This window comes from Mesoplodon mirus (assembly GCF_964341445.2).
Source record: "Mesoplodon mirus genome assembly, chromosome: 18".
NCBI lineage: Eukaryota > Metazoa > Chordata > Mammalia > Artiodactyla > Ziphiidae > Mesoplodon > Mesoplodon mirus.
Window position 1 is genome coordinate 52,249,212 of NC_138994.1, and position 20,938 is coordinate 52,270,149.

Genomic DNA, 20,938 nt, shown 5'->3' on the forward strand with positions numbered 1-20,938 from the left:
TCTAAACTAGAAGAAATGGGCATGAAGTTTGGTCCAAATTAAACCCATTAAAAAAAAAATTTCCTACAACTTCAACGCATTATTTCTCGTAAAGGAATAGTGATTTACAAATGAGAACTCTTTATTAAGCCCTTGGCTAGTAGCTAGCATGCCTTGAAAATAATCAAGCCACAGAGCTTTAAATATTCTAAATGTATTGCCTCTAAAATCAGGCAAAGTTGGTGGTTCTTCTATAGCTTCTTTCCTAATCATGCAGCATGAGTTACAATATATTCTGTGGAACTAGGACAAGGTTTGGCACCAAAGAGCCCTCAAGATTCAAATCCTTAAACTGTTCACTCTGATTTTGAGCAAATTAGTCCTCTGCACTAGTTTGTTGATCTGTAAAAAGGTCAAGATCCCAAGGAAGAGGTGGCTCTAGAGGCCATGTGAGTGGATGGGAGGGAAAAGCTGGGGGTGGCCCACAAAGGAAGAACAGCGTGGTCAGATAAAAAGGATGAACGGGGGGTGGGGAATCATCACCAATGGGGACAGGGTCTCCTTTTGGGATGACGAAAACGTTCTAAAGGTAGACAGTGGTGCTGGTTGCACAACTAACATACTAAAACCCATCGGTACACTTTGAAAGGGTGGAGTTTGTGACTTGAATTGTATCTCAATTATACTGTTATTTACAAAAATACTTATTATTAATTAGTTATTTCAGTTGCACAGGGTCTCAGTTGTGGAACGTGGAATCTTCGTTGCGGCATGCGGACTCTTAGTTGTGCCATGCATGTGGGACCTAGTTCCCCGACCAGGGATCGAACCCGGGCCCCCTGCATTGGGAGCGCAGAGTCTTACCCACTTGACAACCAGGGCAAGTCCCTATGCTGTTATTTTTTAAAAAGGATGCAGAATACATGAATGAGAACATTTGGAGAGGTAATGGGAAGTGAGGGATTTTCAAACTCTTTTGGGGGGTGGGGGTCCTCAGATCTATACAATTAAATGTCATTATTTAGGGAGGGCACGAACTTGTTTTTATTGCTAAATTCTACAATTTTACATTTCCATCATACTTCCTGAAGTTTCATTTTGCTAAGAGATTCTCCTTCACTTCTTGGGCTAAATTATTAGTGGAATATTCCCTATGATGTTTTTGAATGATAGGTGATAGCTTTTCAGTGCCTGTACTGTTTCACCCTGGGTTTTAGGACACCATGAAAAATACTTATTAATACCAAAGATTTCATAATACTACCCCAAGCTGCCTTGATGGCACTATTCCAATATAAACAACAGACATACCATTCATATTTCTAATTTATTATTAAATTACATAACAAAGCTTCTTCTATACAGTCAGAAAATGCACATTTAGATGAGAACAAAAAATTAAGTACAAATACAATAAACCTGGTTCCAAGAAGCCATTTTAAAAGCAAAAAATTAGAAAGTGCATTTGGAATAGATTTTTTAAAACTTGTATTGGCATTTTTCATGAGGAAACATCTTCCATCATGGTAAAGTGTGATTGGAATTGATTTCCCTCCCTAAGAGCTAATAGGATAGGAATAGATGCAAATACTTTGATACTAAAGTAATACTTCTGATACTTTGTACTAGGCACAAAGAAAATGAGAAAGATCCCTTAGGACATGGCTCAGCTGTCTCAGCTTCTTATTCAATAAACATCCTCAAGAGTCACTTGTTCCTCATTTTCTTTTGCCCTATAAAACTTACGGGTATGCAGATTTATAAAGGAATAACAAGATTAGTTTATAAAGATCATGATGAAAAGCTCTGTATCTTTTTGGAGACCAGGCTAAACAACTCCTACCCCAAAAAGAGAATAGAACACAATCATTTTAATTCCCGGTAGAATCCATTTACTCTTTACATTTGCCACAAAATTCAGTGTAACAATAGACATGGCCATTTATCCTCAATAGCTTAATATTGCAAGTTAGAAAATGCAGTCAATTTCCAAGAAATCATATCTGGCTAGTGATCAAACATGAGGTATTAGAAAACCAAAAAGGCTAGTCCAGTTCTTTAAAGTCCTTTTCCTCAGGTTCAGATCATTAACAATGAAATAGAAAATTAATGGTGGGAATGCAAGTCCAAGGTGCCTCAATTCCATAGAGGCCAAAAGTCATTGCATCAAAAAGCTCCATAAGTGCATTTTTCTATTCAGATGCATTCAGTGTCCAACAGGAAAGAACTAAAATCAATATTAATTGGTTCCAGATACAAAAAGTGCCCTCATGATGACTCCTCTCACTACTCATCTCCACTCTCAGGATTGTACTCCCATGTCTGATCTGAGTACTAGGCAGTATGGAAAAAGGCATTCTCTATAAAAGTGAATTTTGGTAAGCAGGAGAAAGGAATAATGGAGAAGAAAAGCCCATATTTTTCTAACATTAGAAAAATATGGGTAAGCAATGCTGCAAATTACAGGGACTCCTTCAGCATCGTTATTAATAACAGTAAGAAGAATATAGAAATGGCCAGGAGAGATCAACTGAAGCACTTGAATATCTGGGCTTGAACTTGAGTAATAGATTCATTAAGCATTTTAAACTAAAGTTATCAGCACACAGTAAAACAAACTCTCAGAAGTATACCTTTTGGAATTTTCTGCCCTTTTTGTTGCCATGGTTTTTCATACTTTTAAGTGAAATGGAAAGTTTTGAGTGGTTATTAAAAAGATCCCAAAAGGAAAGATCCATCATATAAGACAATGGCTGAGAGAGAATAACTTCCTCTAAGAGATAACCTTTGGGACAAGGAATAGAAAATTCCTTGGACCCGGCTCTGACTGGCTCTAATAAGCAATTTACTGTTGGCCCCTGAGCCTAGTAACTGGTTTGTAAGGACAGCAAAAAAGTTAAGAAAACCAAGCTGCTTAAAAAAAAAAAAAAAAAAAAAAAAAAAAAAAAAAAAAGCTAAATGGCATGAAACTGAAAGAGTTCAAATCAGCTATCATGGGATCCAAAATAAGCCTCTACTTGTAAATGGCACATTTCTATCCTTGCTCTAGGACCTCCTTCTGCAAAAGAAGGAACCATAAAGGATAGAGGAGCACAACCCTAGCACTCTACGTTTGGCCCTGGGTTACCTCACTATGGGCTACAGCACTGGGAGGTTAGTCAGACCTACCTGACACCAACATCTACACCACGCTTTTTCAACTTCCTCAGAAGAACTAGTTTCTTTATTTTCATAAAGAAAATAATCAACATAATTCTATTACTTCATTTAAGCACAACTCTAATGGAAAGGCTTCCCAGCCATCAAAAGTGTTTGTTTGCTCAGCTGCAGCAAAAGCTAGATTAGCTTGGGTCCTAGTTTTAGTCTCACACCACCACCCGTTAATGAACACACCAAACAGACCAGTAAAAAAGACTGGTAGTATAATTAAATAAATAACTTTATTTATGATACTTCAGATTTTCTAAATGCCGACTATATAGCAACCAAAGTCCCATAAATTCTAGCTGAAGCACAACCACCGATCAAGACCCTTTGAAAAATCAAAGATAATAAAGTGTCAGGGGAGAGAAGTTTTGTTCTCCCAACAGAGAATTTAATAAATGAACTTATTTCTCTGATCTTTTAAGGTTCACACTGGGAAAACTTAAACTTTCTTTTAAGGGCATCCCCAATCAACTGACTGATCAATCAACCCATATTTAGAAAAATAAACCCCATAGTTTAAAAAAATGTATCAAACACTCTTCTTACCCAGAACATAATGAAACTTTGACACCAGCACGAAAAACCTCTCGGTTTCTGCACCAGACCAGAGGTTAGTCTACCCATCAGCCTGTAATCAAATTCATCTGAATATCACCATCAACACTCTGTGATGTAGTTAAGAACTACATGCTAATATCCTTTTATTCCCCATGGCACGGTCTTAAGCCAGTACTATAAATACCATAGTAAATTCCAAAGGTGAAGAGTAGCCTTCTTTCTTGGTGAGGAATACAGCTGTTGGAAGTCTTCGGCCTATTTGTGGTAGTTCAGTTAGAGAAGTAATAGATTTACAGAAACTGAGAAATGGTTAAACTTGAAAAGAATTCTGGTGGGTGGTTTAAAATTTTGTCACTGTCCAGGGTGGTAATAGAAGACAGGTGCAGATAGAGATAGATTCTGTTATATGCACCTTCAATAATTAAAGCCATTCTCTGGATGTTTGAAAAAGCTTAAGAAATTTGGAATGAATAGGTTTTCACAGAACACAGAATTCCTGGTACATCAGACAGTGGTTCTTAAACTTTTGCTCATAAATGTGGAACACTTACAAATGGAATTATCTGATGATGACCCCTCACTCTGTCTTTTTACATGTGGCCTGTTAAAGACATCTCACTGAAAACCAAGCATTCCCCTCACTCAGTTGCCGGTGTTAATCCTGACATGATGAAGAATAGTTGCAATGACAGACATTGGCTTTTTGTCACGGTAGAACTGAGATTTCATTTTCTTACAGTAGTAAATATTAACCCAATGGAAGAGATTAACAAAAAACAGTGACTGACCAAAAAACAAGCCTGTCATTCTTGATGTTTTTCCAGGAATACAGTTAACCCCAGAGTGTGCACGATTAAAAAATAAAATAAAGAAAAAAGCTTTTTTGCAGTACTTGTCTTCTATTTCAGACAACCTCAACTGTGTTGTAGTTGGTCTGTGAGCATCTCAAAGATTCTGTGAAAAATGTAATTTTTCTTCAATACCGGAAGAGTTGGGGACAAAGAGTAGAAATTTATAGCACAGATTATCAAGAAATGACTTGTGATTTCTCATCATGAGTGTAAAAAGGACAAAAACTATTTTTTCACAACCCCATCTGGTGGCTGAAAGGAAAGCAGTCTTTGGATATAGAGAAACCTGGTTTTCTGAAGAATCCAGCTGTAAGACTGGGCTTGTCATCAGCCTTCAACACTTTCACAGAGGCACGGAAACTCTGTTTCTGATGGGTTTACTTACCTCTTCGGGAGACAAAAGCAACTGAAAACATTTATTATTATTTTTAAACTAAAAACAGAAGGAAACGTGTGTTAGAAAAGATAGCACAGAAAACCTGTGACTTCAGCTCAACCTGACCACGTCACAGAGTCCGTCACTATCAGTCTTGAATTAATCCTGCCGGTCAGGCTAATTATCAGGTCAGTCAACTTCTCCTTCCTACTTTTTCTTATTCCGATCAGGGTGTGAAAGTGGTGGCTGTCAAGAGTCCCTGGAGATGTCTCATCAATGGAAAGCATACAGCAGCAATAGGATGGTACAGACACCAATAACACCACCCAGGATGAGTGAGTCTCGCCGCTTCCTAAGGTTGATCCTCTGGATAAGGCTGTTCACAGCAGGAAAACGATCTTTGGGAAATCTTTATTAAGGTCATATTTGGAAGAGGCCTCTTTGGTGAAAACTCAAAGGAATCACAAAAACAGAGATCAGTGGAGTCCAGAAACGATAAATGATGAGAAGAAATAAAGGGGAAGAAAGTCACACTGAGGGAGCTACAGCAAACACAAATGCCCTACTGCTCAAGGGCAAATTCAAGTCTCCTAGTAAACTGCAGTACACAAGAACCATGAAAAGAAAAAAATTAATAGTGAGAGAAGAAACAATGATGACTGCTACCATGTACTGAGGGATTGCTATCAGGGTGGGAGCCCGTGTGGTCGGGAGAGAGGAACTCTGCAGGGCACGGAGGTACAGGTGCAGCCAGCTAACACCACCACTATCCTGAGGTTCCTGTCTTTCCTTTTTTTCCTTCTCTCTCTCTCTCTCTCTCTCTTTCTTAAACCCCTTTTCTCAGGAGACTGGGAAGTTCTGCCAGAAAGGTTTTGAGGAATATGTGACCTTCTCCCCAAGGTAATAAGCCCCCTTGGATTCAGGTAATTAGTGGAAACAAATTCTTAAGTGTCTCTATAATCAAGCACTAGTTAATTATTAAAAATTTTTAATTTACTTTGCAGCAGTAGGCAGGATACCGTAAGAAAGTGGGTTAAACTGCTCCGGCTGTCTTATTTGGGGAACATAAAAAAAGGAAAGAAAAATTTCAATTTTAGGAGTTTTATAGCAGTCACAACTGCATTTTACTTAGTATTGTAAAATATCTTCATATTTTACTTGTTGGTATGTTGCAATCAAAGCACAAGCTTCTGCATCCTACATTGTTTTGCATTTCTAGCACTGGTTTCTGCTACACACCTGCAGGTGCATCCTCTTTGTTAATAGAGGTATTGTATCAAGGTCAAGAAAAGCAACAACAGAATCACCTAGGTTACTAGAGAGCTGGAATAATCCCTACTCCCGGTGAATCCTCACTGCATTTTCCTGTAAATAAATGACTCTCAGCAGGGACTGTATTGTGTATTTATATACTCTACATATTGTATGCAGAGGTTATGTTTTTTTCTAATCTTGAATTTTCCTGTGCCTACTGAAGAGAACTTTACACACTGTAGGCATTAATGTGTTTTTCAAATTAATCAACAAAAAAAAGGGGACAATTTGCAGAAACAACTTTTAAAATGCAGAACAGAAAGCATGAAGTAATGTGCAAAAACTTATACAGTGTAAGGTACAAATCTCATTTAAAGCAAATGCTTAATCTTTTCTTGCTTGGTAAAAGAAGGGTCAACAATCCCGTGAGAGAAAGTAAGAAAACTTTTTGACATTAGGAAACCCTGTCTATAGTGGACATATTTCTATCTAGTTTAGTACCTTTAGGGGAACCAGCCCCCTCCTTCTATAATAATCCAGTTCAGTTCATGTAACAGGGTGAGGCTGACCTTGTCCTCTGAAATCAGGTGTACATACACACTCAGGATTGGCCAGAGAGAATATTCCCTCCCCTTGGCCAATGGCTGGGTTAGGAATAGCTTGAGGTAACTCAAACTAGGCAACCTCAGTCCTCTTGGGACATGTGCCAGAGCTGTCAGAAAAGACACCCTTTTTCCATGAGAATTTTTGAAATGGTAGGAGGTGACTCTTGTAGCCATCTCTATCAGCACGAGGAGGAATCTGCCTGAGAATGAGGCCAACACACAAGAAAATAGAAATAAGAGATGGAGTAGGGGAACAGAGAGAAAAGGCAGATTCTTGATAATAAAATCTGAGCCCCTGCATCCAGCCATACCTTAAGCCAAATTCTACCCCTGAATTTTACAGATATATGAACAAATGAATTCCCTCCTTTTCCTCCTTAAGTCAGTATGAATTAGGTTTCTATTACTATCTCTCTATGGAGTCCTGACTAACTCACACCCATTTTATTTGATTTTTTTAAACATAATTTTGGGAATGATTCTAATTTATGGTACTGATAAAATGAGATAATGTATATAACAGTACTCTGTTAACTGTAGAGCCCTATATAAAATATAAATGATTTTGGAGGTGTGGTTTTATACTCAGGGTGACAAAGCAAAAACAAAATTCACCAAAAACTGGAAAATACCAACAGGCTTCACGATATTCCTTTCCTTAGGCAAATAAGGTATCAAACTAAAAGTGACCTTAAATTATCTAGAACCAGAAGATACTCAACTTTTGAAAATTAAAGGTCCTTTCCCCCTTAGTAATTGGGGGAGGAAACTTTTTTCTCTAAAAAGGCTTGACTTCTCAGAGTAAACAAAATGTTTTAGCTTAGCAGGCTTATCATTTTCCCTGCTGGGTTTCTCAGAAGTAGCAGTAATACTACTTTAAATTGGGAAACTGAAGAATTAAAAAGGTAGAGGTCACAATAAACAAGCAGCAAATCTACCCTAGAGTTTAGCTTGTGCAAAATGAAACTACGCCACCAGCAGTGACAACTCATTTACATGTATGGCTGTCTACTTCCCTCCCTTTCTAAGCATGTACCACTGACTTATTCTCCAGACTGAATAAAGAAAGAAGAAAAAGCACGTGAGTTATGATGTTTAGGTAAAACTTGTGTACACTGTGGAGTTCTAACATGGATTCAAAAGCTTTTAAAATGTAAACTAATGCTGTGAATTTGAAACTTCACAGAATTACTTTCTAGACCTACTAGTCTTAACCCTTTGGTGTGCAGTCTTTTCGATACGGCATTGAACAGTATGGTCTTTCAGGAGTGCAGGGCACATCATAATACAGAATTACGGATGGCCTCTACTGTTACTGATGATGGCAACCTGTCCAGAAGAGGGGGAGAGTGGTGGAGCACATACACAGATTTTTTCCCCCCAAAACCCCCAGATTTCAAGCTTTCAAAAAGGATACTGGCCAAAGTGTTCATTTTGCTCTGAATTGACTTCAACATTCCTCTCTGTGAAGTCATATTTTCTTTTGTTGCCATAGCAATGCTGCAAGGGAGGAAAAGAGAAGCTCAATAAACTGATGTTTCAAGATGATCCTGCATGCATCCATCATACCCTTAAAAGTGAACAGAAAACTAAGGTGAGCACATCACCTTTGAAAAGCACTGGACAGGAACATGGGAAAAAAAAAATCACCTCCCAAGTCATCTTCCCATTGTCCTTTTTCTGAATGACCACTTCATCCCCAATGCTATCCTCTGATATTCTTTTGGACAAGGCAGTGGACTGTTTCCTGTGGGTTGCTGTTTTTCCCCCAAAGTAACAAATGAAATAAGACAACTGACAAATCACACATTACAAAGCTTCTTAAAATGGTTTTAAAAGGGGCCAGGTACTAAAATATCCTTAATCAGGAAAAACCCTTGAGAGGGAAGTAGGGAATTACAATTATAAAAATAGAACCAAAGGTGCAACATATCACAAAATATTTATATATACAACCAGCCCTTAACTTATGGAAAGATTATGTTCTAGGGGCTTCCCTGGTGGTGCAGTGGTTGAGAATCTGCCTGCCAATGCAGAGGACACGGGTTTGATCCCTGGTCCAGGAAGATCCCACATGCCGCGGAGCAACTAAGCCCATGAGCCACAACTACTGAGCCTGAGCTCTAGAGCCCGTGAGCCACACTACTGAGCTTGCGTGCCGCAACTACTGAAGCCCGCGTGCTTAGAGCCCGCGATCCGCAAAAGAAGCCACCGCAATGAGAAGCCCACGCACTACAACGAAGAGCAGCCCCCGCTCACCGCAACTAGAGAAAGCCCACGCACCGCAACGAAGACCCAACTCAGCCAAAAAATAAATAAATAAAATAAAGAAATTTATTAAAAAAAAGAAATTATGTTCCAAAACTCTATTTGAGAACCAACCAAGTAGATTATAGGACACACATGCAACATTAAGCTGGTTTCCAAGCCAGGTGACAAAGGTCACAGATTCATTAAGCAAATGAGAAAGAAGGGAAGTCACTTTTTCACTCTTTGTAGAGTACAGCTGCTTTCATGTAACTACTTTGATGTGCTTTTTAAAGAAATCTCAGTTAATATCTTTTTGCTATCGCTGCCAGGATTATTAACTTTCAATAGTCTTATCTTCTTGGACATTAGTATCCTAGAGAGCAGGGTCAGTATACATTTTGATACACGTAACACACAGGGGAGCGTTTTAGATACTGACATTATAAAAAGCAGTAGGAAATAGGAAGTTCTTCAGTAATTCTGAAAATATGTGAAACATTAAAAAAACCGAAAAGCAACAGAAATGAAGATATTCTGGGAAGATGGTAGAGCACAAATTCTTGACCTTATCTCTGGCCCAATTTCCTCTATGGAAGAACACAAGACAAAGGCAGACATGCCGAGGAGGGTCCATCTGAGGTCCCAAGTTCTCCTGAGATCTCGAGGGAAGAAAGCCAGGGAGGGCTACACTCTCTCAAGCAAGGGAAGAACCAAAGAACTGATGGCAGGAAAGACTATATTTTTCTTCAAGCCTGGGGCAAAGATGTAGGTTTCACTGCATCTTGAGAAGCCCAGACAGTGGAAGGTAAGGGTCTGCATGCAAAGGGGCTGCAGTGATGAACTGAACTGCTCTCAGTCCTTACAGCTGGGAAAGGCCTGCTACACACAGCCAGAGAGACCTATAGGCAGAGAGTTGACATCTACAAGCTGGTGTGACAATGAGCCCCTAAGAGGGAAAACTGCTGGGCCATCTACTGCCACCTGTATGTACCTGCTTTAGGGTCTCTAACAGCCTGACCTACCAGAGGGCTAACTGAACACATTTTTGGACAGGCCAAGACCAGGTATGCTACTGGAGGAAAATGCTAGAGGGAGTACTTGGAGCAAATGACAAATGAATCAACTGAAATTTCAAGATCTGAGAAGGCAAAGAAGAATCAAAGTGTGTAGGGAGATATATAAAAGGATAAGCATTGTTTGGGATAGTGAAAGACAAATGAAAAAATACTCCCCACCACCACCCCCTCCCCGCGAAACCTGGTAACAACATTGGAATGGTTTAGTAGATTATGATACACCTGTACTATGAAATAATATTTGCTTATTAAAAGAATGAGTCAGAATTATTATTTGTTTATGATATACTGAATGATTTAAGTGAGTCGCAGAATGTGTATAGTATTAGTCCTTTTTTATTTTAAGAAACACTCAAAACATCTTTGTGTATGTTTGTATGACAGTGAGAAAGGTATCAGAAAGATACATAACTGTCAGTTAATACAAGTTACTTCAGGGGGTAGGAACGGCGGGGCACCACCAGGAGACAGACTTTTTCTTTATACATTTTAGAATTATTTAAATTGTTATAGTAAGAACATTGTACTTTTATAATACATAAACATCTAATAAAGAAAATCAAAAAGAAAATTAGAGGAATTCCACCTGAGTGATTAAGAAATGTTAATAACATTATTAGCACCAAATTCCCTACTGTTATTCACCTTAGTACCACTATGAGTCAAGTAATGATTTATAAAGGTTTTCCCAGATTCTAGAAAATCTAAAGAGTTGAAGGGATCAGGTATATCGGAAGAGAGAATGAAAATTTGTGGAAATTTGTAAAAGGAGTTGTCAGACCCCTAAATTACCTGCTCCAAACCATGCAGGCAGGTGACTGCCCTCAGTTCAGCAGAAAATCTAACCAAGAAGAGACCTACAGATACTGACATTTTAAAGCCCCCAATGAAACAGCCAGGCCCCTTCCTGATCACCCACGGTGAAGCCTCCCACTCAACAAATCCTACCACCCACGCACACAGAATGAGCATCCAATCACTAGATTTGGAGCCTCACCCTTAAATATGAACAAAGAGCCTCTAACATAAAAGGCAGAGATCCAAACAAACCAACCAACAAACAGAAGAGTGATTCTGAGGAAAAAGAGGCAATAAAGGAGGCTCATGAAACTCTAAAATCAAATTATATTTAATGCCCTCCGAGAGATAAAATATCACATCCATGAAACATACAAACATAAACGTGTGAGTGTGTGTGTGTGTGTGTGTGTGTGTGTGTGTCTATCCCTTTAGAGAGCTCGTGTAAATTACAAAAAGGAGAGTGGAAATAAAAACATAACAGAAGCGTCAGAAGGAAAAATTGAGTAAACTTCCCAGAAAGTAGGAAAAAAAAAAAAAAGACAGAGAAAAGGTAAGAAAGGATCAAGAAAAGAGAGGGAAGTAAAAGGTAAAAACTATTAGGTATAAAATAAGCTACAAGGATATACTGCCCAACACAGGGAATATAGCCAATATTTTATAATAACTAATAAATGGAGTAAAACCTTTAAAAATTGTGAATCACTATATTGTACATGCATATCTTATATAGTATTATATAGCAACTATACTTCAATAAAAAGTAAGTTAAAAAAAGGGGGGGGGGCCTCCCTGGTGGCGCAAGTGGTTGAGAGTCCGCCTGCCGATGCAGGGGATGCGGGTTCGTGCCCCGGTCTGGGAGGATCCCATATGCCGCGGAGCGGCTGGGCCCGTGAGCCATGGCCGCTGGGCCTGCGCGTCCGGAGCCTGTGCTCCGCAACGGGGGAGGCCACAACAGTGAGAGGCCCGCATACCGCAAAAAAAATAAAAAAAAAATAAAAAAAAAAAAGGGGGGGGACACTTCCCTGGCGGTCCAGTGGTTAAGACTCCGCGCTGCCACTGCAGGAGGCGCAGGTTCGGTCTCTTGTTAGGGAGCTAAGATCCCACATGCCACATGGTGTGGCCTTACAAAAATAAAAAGGAACTAGGAAAAATGCATGTTGTGGTTCCACCATTCAGGAGTTGGTTACAGTAGGGCAGCTCCCTAGACCATCATGGACTTCCACTGCCCAAGATTATCCTTGGTCAAGAATAGGAACCCCATTTCTAATGTCCATAACCAGTGTTCTACAAGCAACCACTCTTCCCTTTACAGGGATTAACACTTACCCATATGGGCCTCTCACAACTTACTGATTTAAGTCATGGACAAGTTAGGTGATGGCACATACTAACCTGCTATGGTTAATATCATTCCACTTTTTCTAAATGCCCAATTACACATGTGTCTGCCTGTATCTATGAATATGTTCATATTTTTTTATTATTTTTATACAGATACAGAGAGGCATAGAGAAAAATATGGAAGAATACACACCAGATTATTAACCAATCTAGTGGTTGTATTTTAGGTGAATTCTTTTTTTTCCCGTTTTATTTAGGTATATTTGACAAATATAAAGTGTATATTAAAAAAGAAAAAGGATCAAGAAGAAGGAGGGAAGAAAATGATAAACATAAGAAAATTTCTCAGATCTGAAGATAAGTTTCCAGACTGTAAGAGCCCACCAAATGCCTAATTCAATGGACTAAAAAAGGTGCATGTCAAGCTCATATGGTGAGATTAAAAACAAACAAAAACATAAGAGAAAAGGGATGATCTTAAAAGCTTCCAGAGGAAAAAAAATGCTTAACAAATATAAAGGACCAGAAATTTTAATTGGCATTGGACTTAAAAAGCAGCACTGGAAACAATGCTTTCAAAAATTTCAAAATTATTTTCAACCTAGAATTCTATATCTTAGCTAAACAATGAATCAAGAATACGGGTAGAATAAAGACTTTTTTCCATGTGTGAAGTCCAAAAATTTTACCTCCTATTCTTTCTGAGGAAGCTACTAAAGAACATGGTCCAACATAATGAGGGAATAAATTAAGAAAGTTGAAGACTTTTTTTTTTTAGAAATAAGTGATCCAATAGAGGAGGTCATTTTAGGATAATGGTGAAATGACATCCCAGGACCAGTACAGTGAATGCACCAGGTCTAGAGCAAAACCAGTCAAGATTAGAGCAGAAAGAGGCAGGCAATGTCAACTTTATAGCACACTGAATTTTAGATCCAAAAAGTAAAAAGATCACAAGAATAAGAGTCAAACTAACAAAATCCTTTGCACCATTAGTTCTTATTCATAATTTTTCAGGTTAAGTGTATATCTATGATAGAATATGATACATTTAAAATGTGGTTGTTTTATAATAAATTTACTTCGCCAGGTATTTTTAAATAGCTATTATGGCCTTGTAAAAAGTTACAATTCAAACCTGGGCTGAGATATCTGAGGCCAATCTCTGAATCATATATACCTCTGTTTTCTTAAACTGGGACTATCACCATCTCCTATACACTCTGACTCAGAAGTAGATAGGGAAAATTAAAAAATAATTTCCGCAAAGCACTTTGTGTTCCTTGGAGAACGGATATTATCATCATACATTATGTTATTGTCTTGTTGAATATGCATGATTTCCAGTACCACACAAAGTATATCTAGACATATTTTTCCCATCTTATTCCATCATCTGGAGTCAAGCTGAGTGAATCTAGGCTGTTGTTATTTCAACGGTCAAATATGCAGAGGCAAAACATAAGCTCCAAATAATATACAATGCTTTTAAAATGATAAACTATTGATGTGTTTACTGGAACTTCAACTTTCTCACCCGTTCTGTGAACTAAACTCAGACACCTATTTTTTCAAAAACAGACAATACTAGTTATACGTTTAAAGCTTAAGAATACATTTACAAATATTAAAAATATTAGTTCTTTTCAATAAACTGGTGTCAGCTTATATTCATTTGTGTACATATTCTAAAAATATAGCTCTAAAAGGAAAAGGTAAAATTTTACATGTAGAATATGTAAAAATAATTATTTGGCACTTAAATTTTATATTATCCATAAGTAATCATAACTAGCTTTATATTCAATAAAATTTCACTTGTGATACCTATCATATTTTGAAACAAAGTGAAATAGTGAAATAAAAGGCCTTCTAATTACGTGGTTTTTTGCTTTTTAACTAGCAAAATAATAATATCAGTGACTTGATAGTTCTCAAATGTTCCTATCTTATGAGGTACTCCAAATTTTTATACTCATATCACCTGCCCTTAAAAAGGCCAGCTTGGAATCAAAAAGCTTAAGGCAGCCTGGTGCTAGAAGATAAGGTATAGAGGAAGAAATAAAAGGAAGAAAAAAAAGGAAAAGGGTTATAAGGAAACCTTAAGAATCATCTGCAAAATGTTACCCAACTTTATGTGCTGATGAAAGGGAAGGAGTCACAAGGGAGATATTTCAGTTGATAATTAGGCAATTTTGTGAAAACGCTGGTCAGATGGAAGACCCAGTGCATGCAATTCAAACAAAATTCCAAGATGTGATAACTGTATTATTATAAAAGATAATTTATTAAGATTATTAAATAATGATAGGATCCATTTAATAAAATAAGAATCCATGAGTCCATTTCAACATAAATATTTAGGATATGAACACTGAAATATTTAGAGGTAAAGAGGCAACATGTCCGCAACTTATTTTCAAGTAGTTCAGAAAAAAAATTGCAAAAAAGCAAATGTGGCAAAATGATAACATTTGGGGCATCTAGGTAAAAGGTATAAGGAAATTCTTTGTACCATTGGAACTTTTCTGAAATCCGAAATGAAATCAAAATAAAAAGTTAAAAAAAAGTATAAATAACAGAGCTGCCATTTTCAAATTACCTAGTATCAGCCAGCCATTGTATTAGGCATTTTACTCATATTATCTTTAATTTTCAAAACAACCTTCTAGGGTAGGTATTATCATCAATCCCATGTTTTTAAACACATAAGAAAATGAAGATTCCAAGAAACTTATCCAAGACACAGATCTAATTAAGTAGCACAGCCAGGTTTCAAACCAAGTAACACTCCAAAGCTTGTCCTCTTTCTATAAGGTAGTAAATATAGTAGTGGTTTAGATAGAGCTCTTATTCTACAGTTAGAGACTCAGATTTGAGGATGTGAATCCTCAATACTATTTGTTAGTCATGTGACCGTGGGCAAATTACTTACCTTAACTTCTTTTTTGTTTTGGAGATAGTATCTAGTGATCAGTGCCTATCTCATGAGTTATTGCGGAGATTAAATAACATACAGCATGTAAAACACTTGAACACAATACCAAAGCCTATGGTAAGAATACAAATGTTTGTTGTTTTTCCCATGTACTTCGTTCTACCTTTCCTGAAAAACAGTGCTGTAGACACTACTGAATTTTAAAGAACGGAGACCGTTCCTAGTCAACTTACTTTTTTACTGTCTTAAAATAGGTACTTAAAAATTCACCAAACCTAGAGAATTAAGCAGTTCAAACCAACATATTTCCCTTACCTTAAGCAAGAAACTAATGTTATTACAGATAATACTAATTACTACAGATTTTCTATAGCTGCTGTAACAGAAACCAAGTCTACATAAATGGTATACATAAGACATTTAATAAATCACATGTTCAAGACTGTTTTCATTAAAAAGTAAGAATAAAAAGACAGAGGCTGAAAATACTGAGTATGAATTAATCAGAAAAATTAACTAAGGTAAAACAGCTCAATTCTACTAATTCTGGAAACAAATGTTTTAGGCTTCAAATGTATTTTACAAGGGAAAGTCACAGTAAAAATACATTACCATGTAATGAAATTCTCATCTTTAAGGAGGATGAACTGATTTTAACTCTAGTTATGGAAATAACTTTATCTGTTCATTTATATGCAAACAAACAAAAACAAAACATTTTTCCTACCTTATTGTCTCTTCTATTAGACGATCTGAGCTGCAAATAAAAAGAAAATTCAAATTCTGGAATTATTAAACACACATTTAAAATTTGCACTTAATTTTTCTACATTTTACAGATAGATTACTGTTCCAACCATTTATGTAAAAACAGCACCCAGACTTTTAAAAGCGTCTGGAGAAAATTCTGGACTCTGAAATTAATTAATCCACATATACAGTTTTCATCTTACTTTTATTTGTTGGCTTAAATCTATTTCTTCCACAGAGATACTTGATTATTAAAGTCAGAACAGTTTTAATGACAGCACAAATAAATAGAACTTCTTTAGTTTAGATAGCTCCAAGTTGTCTATTCACAACTTAAGAATTACAACCAACTTGCTGAGAGACAGGATAGGCAAATATAGTTCTAATGCCTATAAGTAGTAATTATTCATATCTTAAAGTTCCTGCCTTTTTTGAAAAACAAAATCATATCTCAGCTTGCCACACTTTAGAATTCAAGAATCTGAATAGGGACTCCCCTGTGGCACAGTGGTTAAGAATCCGCCTGCCAATGCAGGGGACACGGGTTTGATCCCTGGTCCGGGAAGATCTCACATGCCACGGAGCAACTAATCCCTGAGCCACAACTACTGAGCCCGTGTGCCACAACTACTGAAGCCCGCGCGCCTAGAGCCTGTGCTCCGCAACAAGAGATGCCCCACAAAGAGAAGCCTGCGCACTGCAATGAAGAGTAGCCCCTGTGTGCCGCAACTGGAGAAAGCCCGTGCACAGCAACGACCCAATGCAGCCAAAAATAAATAAATAAATAAATGACCCCTCACTTATTAAAAAAAAAAAAAAGGAACCTGAATAAAGACACCAATGCACCTTTGATCTGTAAAATATTTGCCTTTATGCATCACACACTGGAAACAAAGAAACCCACCAAAAATCCATTTTAGGGAGGAATTTACAGGTAGCTAAATTTGGTAAAGCGGCAGCTTTATAGCAGAAAGTAGGAAAACAAACTCCCAGACATCTGTATCCATTTGGTACAGTGCATGGAACACAGCAGGGACTCAGATACTTGTATATTTGTTCCAACTACCTCTTTCTAAAGGATTTCTAAGTTCATTCTATAAATTAATAAATTGAGGTTTTATTATAAAGTAGTGGACCAGGAAATCTAAGTTACTGTATGAATTAGGGAACAAAGATGAACTTTAAAAATGTCATAAATATCTTATATAAATGCTATGATTAAGAATTTCAAAAATTACAAAGACGGTGGAGGGATTAAGAGCCAGACTATGTGGCTTTCTGAATGTTGACTGTATCACCTATTAGCTGAATAAACTCCATTCATTAAAAGCATCCTGGGGCTTCCCTGGTGGCGCAGTGGTTGAGAGTCTGCCTGCTGATGCAGGGGACGTGGGTTCGTGCCCCAGTCCGGGAAGATCCCACATGCCACGGAGCGGCTAGGTCCGTAAGCCATGGCCGCTGAACGTGCGCCTCCAGAGCCTGTGCTCCGCAACAGGAGAGGCCACAACCAGTGAGAGGCCCGAGTACTGCAAAACCAAAAACAACAACAACAAAAAAGTATCCTGGATAGTGTGGATACAATTCAGCAACAAAGTGGCTCCATAAAGACAGCATAATCTAGTTAAAATTGAATTTAAAATTACTCTCCTTTGGGGTATATAATATATAATCAAGTGGAATTATCTTTCTTAAACAAGTACTTCATAATAGCCCAGAGGCATTCCAAAGAGCCATCTACAATCTATATTAAGCAACAAGTTTCTGTTTCTTTCAAGACCAATTTAAACTAGCTGAAAACAATGAGCTAAATTTCATCACCAATTATTGTACCAAGGAATCACTAAAGCCACACTTAGATAATAATTCTGTTTAAAAAATAACTCATTTCCCTAAATACACAAACTGCAAATGACACAAATTTCAAGCACATATTTTAAAGTAGTTTTAACCAACAAAATGTAAGAACTTGGGAAAACCACTTAGGTAACAACTAATTAGAATCTTCTTTTAAAAGAGTAGGTGAATAAGTAAATAATAAACAAGAAAGTAAATAATAAACAAGTAAGCAAGAAAACAATCAAGTGCATAACAAATAAAAATTTAAAACTGATCCCTTTGTAAACTGCAAAAAAATCTGATGAGGTTGTCACCAACCAATGAGATAATTTACATCAAGCACTGTGGTGAAGCAGTCTTTCACTCACAGTTAACCAGAGACCTGTGTCTTATTTATTTCTATATAATATCTTCTAAGACATGTTAACAATACAGTTAAGCTGCAGTAGGATACAAAAAGCTGTTTAAGCGCTATCAAAGTGTTATTTTACAGATAATATTTGGAAAATACCGAAAAACAAAGATGAATGTAGAAATCATTTGTAACCACTCTTCCATTAACACGCATATTGTGGCATATTTGTTTTTTGTCTGGGTACACCAAGGAGTATCTCTACTTGCTTTTTTCATGGTTTATTTAGCAGAGAAATTTTGTTTTATAATCCCATGAAGTTACCTAGAGACAAAAAAGTTAAGCACCTGACAGACTCTGCCCATTTCAGTCAGGGAGAGAAAAAAGAGAAAGATAAAAGCTAAATTATTAGCAGTGAAATCAGAAAGCCACATTTTCAATTTTAAAAAAATCAGTAGACTTTTTAGAACAGTTTTAGGTTTGCAGAAATATTCAGCAAGAAGTACAGGGAGGGCATATACCCATTCTCCCCCACCTATTAACATCTTTAGTGTGGTACATGTGTTACAACTGATGAACCAATATTGATACATTATTAACTAAAGTTCATAGTTTATATTAGGGTTTACTCTTTGCAGTTGTACAGGTCTATGGGGTTTACAAATGCATAATGTCATATATCCACCATTACAGTATCATACAGAATAGTTTCACAGCCCTAAATATCCCCTATTCTCCACTTATTCTTCTTCCTCCTCCCACCCTGAACCCCTGACAACAGCTGATCTTTCTACTGTCTATAGTTTTGACCTTTCCTGAATGTCATGTAGCTGGAATTATACAGTATGAAGTCTTTCTAGACAGGCTTCTTTTATACATTTAAGGTTCCTCCATATCTTTTGGGGGCTTGATAGCTTGTTTCTTGTATCACTGAATAATATTCCATTGAATGGATGTATCTACAGGTTGCTTATCCATTCACTTATTGAAGGACATCTTGGTTGCTTCCAACTTCTGGCAATTATGAGTAAAGCTGCTATAAACATTCATGTGCAGGTTTTTATTTAGACCTATTTTCAATTCGTTTAGGTAAATACCTAGGACTGTGACTGCTAGATCATATGGTAAGACTATTTAGCTTTTTAAGAAAAACCGCCAAACTGGCTTCCAAAGTGGCTGTATCACGTTATAGTCCCACCAGCAATGAGAATTCCTGTTGCTCCACATCCTTCCTAGCATTTGGTGGTGTCAATGTTTTGGATTTTAGCCATTCTAATAGGTACATGGTGGTATCCAGTTGTTTTTGTTTTGTTTTGTTTTGTTTTTTTGCGGTACGCGGGCCTCTCACTGTTGTGGTCTCTCCCGTTGCGGAGCACAGGCTCCAGACGCACAGGCTCAGCGGCCATGGCTCACGGGCCCAGCCGCTCCACGGCATGTGGGATCTTCCCAGACTGGGGCACGAACCCGTGTCCCCTGCATCGGCAGGCGGACTCTCAACCACTGCGCCACCAGGGAAGCCCACACTGTTTTGATTACAAACAATATACAATAGGAAGTCAAGTTTAAATGAGGAGACAGTTTTTATTTCTCTTTTTCTCCCTCAAGTATTTTAATAAACATTTTTGTGCAAAAAAAAAATTTTTTTAATGTCAGCAAACTTGTTTAACTATAGCAGAAACAAAAAGCCTACGAGAAAATGTGAGGAATCACAGTTTCCATTTGTTGTTCTTTAGATAAATGGTATACAAGGATTGAAACCCTAAAAACCTACCTGAATTATAAAGAATATGAAATATTAAGGAAGCATTTTCTAATTTGTTTCTGAAACCTCTAAAAATTTCACTTGTATATCAATATAAACTAATCTGCTTATGTAAATAAAAATGGAAATATACTTTTCATCGTATGTGTATGTTTTTCTCTCTCACATATAACTCAGAAAACAGTTCTTTCATAAATATAATCATAGAAATTCAATAGTATAAGCAATCATGACATTCATGAAACTATAAAGAATAAAATGGCTAGTTGCTTTCTCTTACACCCTAGAACCTGAGTTTTATTAGTCAAGGCTCAAGCACTTGACTATATGAACTCAGCTCATGGAGTTGTCATAAGGCTCAAAAGCAATAGTGTAAACAAAAGTATTGTGTAAACTGTATAAGCCTACAGATACATGGCTCATGTAGATCAAGGCACTTTCATGCCTCATAGTCTCTCTCTCGTTCTGCATCCCCTTTCCTGATTTTCAACATAAATTGCTTTCATTTCAAAGTCCAGTTCAGAAGTCATATCCTTTGGGAAGCCTTTCCCATTCTATCTATACATCGGGCAGAACTAATACTTCTTTATACTATAATGTGTTTTCATAGCTCCTTGCTCTTCATCAATTCCTTCAAGATTATAACAAGCATTTAAGATATATCAGACATCATACTATGCACTGGAGGAAAAATATTTTAAATTTGTAAAGCTTACGAAGTTTTTCACATGTTATCTCATATATTTTAAAAAATATAATATTTTGGGGACTTCCCTGGCGGTCCAGTGGTTAAGACTTCACCTTCCAATGCAGGGGCTGTGGGTTCGAGCCCTGGTCAGGGAGCTAAGATCCCACAGGGCTCGTGGCCAAAAAACCAAAACATAAAACAGAAGCAATACTGTAACAAATTCAATAAAGACTTTAAAAATGGTCCACATCAAAAAAAATCTTTAAAGAAAAATAATAATATGTTTTAAAGTATATGAGACACTTTTAAAAATA

At 37.2% G+C, this 20,938-nt stretch overlaps 1 protein-coding gene across 3 annotated transcripts in view; it reads right to left on the reverse strand.

Moving 5' to 3' along the window:
- Positions 1 to 1,292: 1,292 nt before the first annotated feature.
- GOSR1 (golgi SNAP receptor complex member 1) overlaps positions 1,293 to 20,938 on the reverse strand; it is a 50,272-nt gene continuing 30,626 nt past the window's right edge. For 2 of the 3 annotated variants that reach the window (XM_082605585.1, XM_082605584.1), the window contains exons 7-9: positions 15,964 to 15,993; positions 8,248 to 8,330; positions 1,293 to 5,369 (exon numbers count right to left, since the gene is read on the reverse strand). In XM_082605585.1, coding sequence (XP_082461711.1) covers positions 5,245 to 5,369; positions 8,248 to 8,330; positions 15,964 to 15,993 — 238 coding nt within the window. In that variant the 3' untranslated portion in view covers positions 1,293 to 5,244. Of the gene's footprint in view, positions 5,370 to 8,095; positions 8,331 to 15,963; positions 15,994 to 20,938 lie in introns of those variants that run through there. The other variant, XM_082605583.1, reaches the window with a different exon arrangement.